General features: G+C 33.1%; 1 protein-coding gene across 1 annotated transcript; it reads left to right on the forward strand.

Annotated features, from left to right (window-relative positions):
• Positions 1 to 6951: 6951 nt before the first annotated feature.
• LOC105794137 (uncharacterized) lies at positions 6952 to 8180 on the forward strand. The gene is made up of 3 exons (XM_052628881.1): positions 6952 to 6996; positions 7083 to 7637; positions 7758 to 8180. Exons 1-3 carry the CDS (start codon positions 6952 to 6954, stop codon positions 8178 to 8180), a joined length of 1023 nt encoding a protein of 340 aa, XP_052484841.1.
• The last annotated feature ends 676 nt before the right edge of the window (positions 8181 to 8856 follow it).

Genomic DNA, 8856 nt, shown 5'->3' on the forward strand with positions numbered 1-8856 from the left:
ATTCCAAGGATTGTACCCAAGAAAGTTCGAGGACTAAGTGGTTCTTAAGCAAGAAGCATGCAACCAAGAAGTCGAGCTAACTACTCGCTAAGTCTTATATTATGACAATTCATAATTAAAGAGTTAATTACACTAAATGGATACCTAACACTAAAAAAGACAAAATTGTAAAATAGATAAAACTACGAAATTAACAATTTAATAAAAAAAATAACAGTTGGTTGATTTCCATGTTGCTGATTAGTCTTTGGATTAGGGATCTAAAAAGCTTAAACTTCTAATTGGCGCAATTTGAACTCTCGGTCTCAATTTTACATTATTAGATGATTTAATCTAGTTTATCTTTCAACCTTATCAAACTAACTCGGGACAAACAAATTGGTGCTCAATAGGATCTCCTCTCAGTCTCACCTATCTATGTTTTCACCTAGAGGCGTCAATTTTAAAATTTGAAGTTTATTCGATTTAGTCCAATTTTTACAATTTAATCCCTGTACCAAAAACTACCCAAGAAATATTTTCATCAACCACCCCCCATAGATTTTGCTACTCATCGTCATTTCCATACAATCAACAACCCAACATACATTCAAATCATACATGAAAATAAACACAAAAGAGGGTTAAAGAAAGCTTAGAGTTTTCTTGATAGTTGCTTAAAGAAGATGAAGTTGGCAACAATGGTGGTGAAAAATAACACTAAAGTTCATATTTTAATCTAAGAAAAGAAAAAGCTTGAACTAAACCTTAGAAAAGGAAGAATAAGCTAACTAGAAAGCTAAAAAGATGAAAGAAAAGTAAAGATAACAACCTCATTTTAGTTCTCAGCCAAAAGTGACTTTTAACATCTAGTTACAACCTAAAATTTTGGACCAAAATGTCCCTGGACATTGTATTTTGGTTGGGGTTGGTGTTAGACAAAAACTACACCTATAGTAAATTTTCTCCTTCTCAAGCAAAGGTATCTCGACACCTAGGCTTCAGTGTCGCGATATGAAAATAGTGGCTAAATTGGTGGTCATAGGGGTCTCGGTGTCGCGATACTCATTCCTCGATGTTGTGACATCATTGGAGTTGGACTCAATTTATCACCTTCAAGGATATCACGACTTTCATGGCATCAGTGTCACGATACCCGCGCTGAATGATGTTCTCCTTGAGTTTGAGCCATTAACGTCTCCCTACATCAACTCAATCACATCGTTAGGTTCCCGATGGCACAGTTGGCCAATTTGGGTCTCAAAAGGGTGTAAAACTAAGCAAAAGCGTTTATTAATGCTTAAAGCTAAAAATCAATAAAAAAACATATAAAAAATACTTAAATTGCTTGAGAATAAACTCCTCGAGTGTAATGGAAAGCCTAATTTGACGTATCAAAATACAGTATATCAATGAAGGGATAGCGGCCAATGACTAACCACACAGTAGGAAAAGGCTTAAGGTTAAGGTTTTTTAGAGAGATAGTAGGGAAAATCATTTAAAAGAGAGAAAGATGTCCAATCTTTTGGATTCTACATGAGTTTCAGAAAAATATATAAGCAATAGCACTAATTGTAAATTTTCATAACGCTGTTACGTATTTATTAAATTAAGTATATTATGATGATCTTTTTCATTCAAAACTTTTAAAGAGGATTTACCAAATTAAGTAGTAATTTTGTATTTAATATACATATATTATTTAAGAAAAATAGGAAAATTTTCAAACTAATGAGATAATAATAACAATATTTAACAAAAAGAAACCAATAAAATATCAAACGCTATAAACAATATAAAATATGATTTTCTCAAAATTATAAATTAATATATTTTATGCTAATATAAAGAAGGCCAAAGGGTCTTCAAAGCCCTAAACTTTTCAAAAAAATCAATTAAGCCCCTATATATTTTTTTGCACTAAATTGTTTAAAATATAAAAGTGCAAAAAGTAAAGAAAATTATTAAAATTATTATAAATAATTTTTTAAAAATATATTAAAATAGAAAAAACATTAAAAATAATAAAATTGAAAATTATTAAAATTATTAAAATAATAAAATATAAAAATATAGAAATTCTTAAATTTTTATAAAATATAAAAATTGCAAATATATATAATATAGAAGACTACAAAATATTATTGCAAATTATTCAAAAATAATATTAAATTCAAAAATATAAAAAATCTACAATTTTATATACACAGTCTCGATTGTCACTTACCTTCTCTATTTATTTCCTCACCTTAGTTTACATCTCAAAACACTCTACTATCACCAAGCTTTAGAGAGATCCGTAGTGGACAAGTTACAAATTATTCAAATAATAATATTAAATTACAAAAATATAAAAAAGAAAATCTACAATTTTATATACACAGTCTCGATTGTCACTTACCTTCTCTATTTATTTCCTCACCTTAGTTTACATCTCAAAACACTCCACTATCACCAAGCTTTAGAGAGATTCGTAGTGGACAAGTACAACAAATTGCCCGAGGTGAAGTCAGATTTTTTGGGGGCGAAAATAAATTGTATATTTTTACTATAGTAAAAATGTAATTTTACCATTTTAATAGCCTATATCTTTATAAGTTTTAAATTATAAATTATAAAGGGGCGTAAATAAAAAATTTTCCATTTCAAAGTGGTCAGAACCCCTACCACCCTTGGCTCTGACATTGCAGACAGCTTAAGAGATCAAATAAATATTTTTAATTTGTTTTATCATTTTTATGCTTTTTATAATATTTTATAAATTTTATTGATTTTTTTAAATATTTTTAATAAATTTCTATATTTTAAATATTTTCATAACTTTTACAATTTTAATATTTTCATAAATTATATAATTTTTATTTTGTTTTTTAATAATTTTTAATGTTTTTGTAATTTTTAATGAATTATATTTTTTATAATTTTTCATTTATAATAATTTTATATATTTTCCTTTTTTTATAATTTTATAATTTTTATAAATTTAATCATAAAATACTAGATTTCGCTACATGGTACAATCTTGACATGCAATGTGGTGCAAACATCCCAAAAAATAGTTGACGTTACCTTCCATGGTCAAAGGGCTTAATTGACTATAATTTTAATATTCAATGACTCATTGAGTGAAAAAAAAAAGTATAAAAATTTAATTGATTTTTTTAAAGTTGAAAAGCTTTAAATGTCCTTTAACCTATAAAGAAAAAAGTTGTTGATTAGACATTTGACATAATGATAAAAGAGAAGGTTTTGAGAATTTTAATATCCCAAGTTCATGTTACACCATATTTGAGCTTTCTTCATACTTATTCTAATTCTTTTCAAATTTATTTTGGTTTATTAATCAATTTATCTAAATATATTTTGATTATTAGTTGTAGAATTCATTGTGATGATGGATTATAAATTTAAGGATTTTAATATATATTGAGTTCATTGTGATGATGGATTATAAATTTAAGGATTTTAATATATATTGTAATCGTAAATTCTTAAAAAAAGAAGAAGAAGTTAAGGCTCAAAGCAAAGTAAGAAAGGCTCAAACAATCATCAATGCCATCTATCATAATATGGGAAAGACCTCTGGCCTAAGTTGTTATATTAATAGATATGGTTAATATATACAGAGGTACTTAAACTTGACAATTTGTACTAACTTGATATCTAAATGTTATTTTGAATCTAATTGGTATCTAAACTTAGAAATTGTAAGCCAAAATCAATACTTTTTTTAAGTACTTGACTAATACTGTTAAAATACGTTGATGTGGCATTGACGATCAATAGCATGGTGCACGTGGTAGTCTCCCATTTTGACATGTAAAAAAGATAAAAATATTTAATATTTATAAAAAAAGATATTTTTCCACGTGTCAAAAATGTGTTACCATGATATCGATCATTAGTTTCACATCAACGTATTTTAACAGTGTTAGTCAAGTACTTAAAAAGAGTACCAAGTTGGCTTACTGTTTTCAAGTTTAGGTACTATTTAGGTCCAAAAATAATTCAGGTATCAAGTAAATATAAATTGTTAAGTTCAAGTATCTTCGTATATATTAACCTTAATAGAAATATTACTGTTGAACAAGGAGGAAAGAAGTTATTGTAATAGGGCCCAATCGATCCAGGTCCAAACAAAAATTAAAAAACAGTCCAACAATTACAGGCCCAAAACCAACAAGCAGCCCACAACATTTTCAGCAGAAACCCTAAACAATTCAACCCAAACCCTAGCCGCAGCAAGCCCCGCCTCCATCAGACTCCCCAGGCGCCGCACGTCTCGAGGCCGTCTCCTCCACGCGCTCCACGACACCTGCAAAAACGTGGACTCAAAGAATCCGAATGAGAAAAAACAGCAAAGAATATCAATAACAGATATTGATTTTATTGTTTTTATTTTTTCTTTTCGATTTTTCGGGCTATAAAAGCCTTTGAAAATCTGTAAAAATGGGGGATCAATACGAGAGCGAATCGATTATTTATTCTTTAAAAAAAAAGGTGATCATTAGATTGTTTTTTATTTTCCTGTTCTTTTTTCTATTTTGGTTCTATATTGCGAAAAATAAAAAGAATAAGGGAGGGAGACTTACCTTGGCCCTTGAAAGCTGTTAAGAAGGGTTTAAGAACCCAGATTTGGCACCCCTCCAGCCTCCGATTACGCGGAGTCGCGGTGGAGGGTGATAAGACGGCGGCGCGAGGAGGCTTGGGTATTAAACCCTAGCAGAGCGCCAGAAGGTTTTTTTTTCCTAAGTTTTTTTCTTCTATTCGGTAATGATTTTAAAAGGAAAAATTGTTTTAAATATTGATTTGAAAACGACGCCGTTTTAGCCCAGTGTGACCCGCGCGGTGACCCGACCCGAAGGGGAGGATCCGCGCGTTATTGCCTTGGATGGTATAATTAGCATGAAGTCCACCCTTTTGCGGTACATGCCGATCGGACCTTTTTTTTTTAAATTTGGGCCGCATCCTTTATTTTTGTTTTGATTGAGTCCCCCGCCGCGCTGCGTTTTGGAAGGACGGGATAATTTCCCTTTTGGTCCTCCGTTGCACGCGCGCATTCAAGTGGGTCCCATCTTTTAAATTTTATTCAAAATTTGCCCCATTTTCTCATCTTTAATTCAATTTGATCCATTTAAAAAACTTTTATTTCATTATTATTATTTTAATTAAAAACATTTTATTATATTATATATTATCATTGTTACTATCACTATATTTGTATTCATTCACATGCATTTTACTTATATAATATATATATGCATTTTCATATAGTATTCACCTATTGTTTTTTATATACGATATAACATGTATGCATATTTTAATATATATTTTCTAAGTTTTCAAATACGTACATACTTTATACTTACATACTTTTTATATTATTCTACTTTCCTTTTTTTTTACGTTTTATACTTTATATATACATATATATGTTTTATAACATGTGCACGTTTTTAATTTATGTATGTACTGTTTTTTAATAATCTTTAATAAACATTTTTTTACATGTATCTTTGGTAAGTGTGTTTGATGTATGTGTACATATGTTTGTAACTTCTTGTTATATTGTATTTGTATATATATATATTTGCAAATTTTTATTCGTATATGCTGTAAATTAAAGGATCTGTATCATATTGTACATTAACTTTTTTAACATACCCTTTTGAAAATATATTTTTGGTTTTAACCATTCATCAAAGTTATTTTCTTGATTTAAAAGTTTTTTTTTTGAATAAAAGCATTTTTGGGAAGTTTGGGATTTTCGAGGGAAATTGAGCCCTAACGTATTGGGTTCTAATTTTCTTTGTCAATCTTAAACGACCGAGAATATTCTTTATTCAAAATGCATGAGCACAAAAGTCATTTTTGGGAACTTAACCTGTTGTGCCCTAACGTATTGAGTGTGGCTTGTTACTTTCTCGAAATGAAGATTTTCGCATAAAATAAAAGTGATATTCAAAGTTCGGGGATTATGAGGAATTGTACCCTAACGTATTGGGACTCGATTTCTTTACATGACTTGAACAATTGGTTATCCTTTTGCAAATTTCATCATTCAAGCTTATTTTAAAATCTTTTTAACTTTCGACCCTAAGACATCAAATAGTCAATTTGGTACCGATTTTTGGGCGTTACGAGGGTGCTAACCCTTCCTCGTGCGTAACTGACTCCCGAACCTGTTTTCTCAAAATTCGCAGACCAAAATAATTTTTAAGGTGAGCCGATCACACCTTAATAAAGGATCAGTGGCGACTCAGGTTTTTATTTTTAAAGTCGACAACTAAAATTTTTGCTTTCAAAAAATAGTTTCGACAGCTTGGCGACTCCACTGGGGACACTTGAGAGTCGAGCCATAAACTAATTATATTTTTCTTTGTGTCGAAAATCAAAAGTTTTAAAAAATTCATGAGTTCCCTTCGCATTCATCGTTTTTTTCATCTTGGTATGTTGGCAACTTTGCATTTGCATTTTGCATTTTACCCTTTAAGTGGGAGCGAGAAACTAGTCCTTCGTGAGGTTTTCACCTCCGTGCAGGGTAGTGGACCGCTTCCGGGATACATCCGTACCTATGTCTTCGTGAGATTTTCATCTCCGTGCAGCCATAGGGAAATGTATCCCCCTGAACTGAACTCGATCTATATGAGCCTATAATGGGTGAGGATCGAGGAATCTACTGGTTCGGGTACCCTTACTCTAGAAACTAAGCCTCATATAGTGAGCTTTAGGAACTTGACCTAGGTAGAACTATCCCAAAACCCTAGTGGATTCCTGATTAAGTGTTTCTTGCTATTTCATGTTTGTATTGGATTATATCTCTATATGTGATACTGACTTGGGTTTCTTTTATTTTGATTGCATGACATCATGATTGCATAGCATTTCATCTTAAAAGGGCGTTAGTTAATATTCGGTTGCTAGATAGAAAGCTTATCATGGAAAAAGGGTTTCTTGATAAGGTGGAGGATAATGCGGCTGTCCAAACTTGGTCTGAGACAACACAGCAAGAGAAAGGTGATAGTTTGGCCGAAGGATATGTGTTAGAGTTGTGGGACTTCACTCGTGTTAGCGTGACTCGAAATGACCTCTGAGAACTAAAGGAAATTTGGGACCGGTGGAATGATGAGATTAAGCAGCTCTTCTACTCCAGCTATGGAGACCTACCTTACTTGCTCGACGTAAAGGTGGATAAGCACCTGTTCCATGCCTTAGCCCAATTTTGGAACCCTGCTTATAGCTGTTTCACCTTTGGAAGTGTTGATTTAGTGCCTACAGTGGAGGAATACACGGTATTGCTTCGTTGTTCAAAAATTCAAGTGGACAAAGCCTATTTAAGAGCTGCTAATGTTCCAACCTTTTTGAAGAAATTGATGAATATTACGGGGATGAGTGAGCAATGGGTTGCAGCACGAATCAAACAAAATGGAGATAGTAAGTGCATTCCTTGGAGGAACCTGAAAGATTTAATTCTAGCACACCCGGATACGAGGAAGAGGGTTGATGTCTTCGCCTTGGGTATTTACGGTTTAGTTGTCTTTCCTAAAGCTTTGGGACATATTGATGAAGCGATCCACGACCTTTTGACCGTCTTGACAAGGGGTTACACTGTTCCAAGCAATTCGGCGAAACCTTGGATCTCGAATGAATGTCGAAGAGTAGGTGAGGGTAGATTCATTGGATGCACGTAGCTCCTTTTAGCATGGTTTCACAGTCACTTTTGGAAGGTGGATAAGGTTTCGTATCGGGTTTTTTCTGAAAATTATTCGCCCTTGAAGGAAATAGTGGCATTACCGAGGCAGGATGATATCTCAGAGGAAAAATGGATGGCAACTCTTCAGAATCTTCAAATGGGGCATATTGAATGGAGAGCTCGTTGGATGCTGTCAGATGAGATCTTATATAGGTGTGGAGATTTTGACTGGGTCCCTTTACTTGGGATTTGGGGGGCTATTGGCTATACACCGTTATTGGTACTGAGACAGTATAGGTCAAGACAGTTCGTACCAACACCCCATGGATTAGCTCAGTGTGAATTCTCGTATAAGTGTGATGGTTACAAGAAGAAAATACGAGAAATGATTAATGCTTGGAGGCAGACTCGCCGATTGAAAAGGTTGGCAGTAGGTCCATCAACGACGCCTGAATATATCGAGTGGCTAAATAGAAGGATCAATGATAACATACCTGTACCAGGTTAAGGAGACAGTCAATTTGTAGAAAAGCATGTACATATGGTCCCTTTTGAGCTAGAAATTATAAAGCAAGATTTTGAAAGAAGAAATTCTGAGCTTGAGAAGAAGATAGAGCAAATGGAAAAAGAGAAGATCAATTTAAGGTTGGACATAGATGTTCAGAAACTGGAAACCGAAGGCCTGAGAAAAGGGAAGCGCAAAGTCGAGGAAGATTTGAATAGCTTGAAGACGGATTATAAGAGACTACCTCTGTCAGTGAGAACTGCCAGATTGGGAAAAACCTCAGAGCAGTGGCGTCAAGAAGTTCAAGAAGAAAAGGTCAAGGCTGATAGGTGGGAAAAGAGATTTCAGGAGGCTCAAAAGCAAAATAAGTCATTTGAGAGGAGTTTGTCAGAAAGGCAGAATGAAAGAGATAAACTAAAGGCTAGAGTGGCCGAACTTGAGAAGATTGTCTATCAATACCGAAATCGTAATTCAGTGGCGGAGCTGTAAGAAAGTTTAAGCAGGATCGAGCAAATGAAGAAAACTATAGAGGAATTAGAGATAGCATCGCAGAACTATGAAGCCAGGATTGAACATCTGGAAGCAAACGAAGATCATTAAAGTGAACAGCTTCACTATCTCCAGGATCAAGTTGCAAGAAGGGATCACATTATGGGAGAAGCTGTGGTTCAGATTCAAG

The sequence above is a fragment of the Gossypium raimondii genome, chromosome 3 (genome assembly GCF_025698545.1).
Source record: "Gossypium raimondii isolate GPD5lz chromosome 3, ASM2569854v1, whole genome shotgun sequence".
Taxonomy (NCBI): Eukaryota; Viridiplantae; Streptophyta; class Magnoliopsida; order Malvales; family Malvaceae; genus Gossypium; species Gossypium raimondii.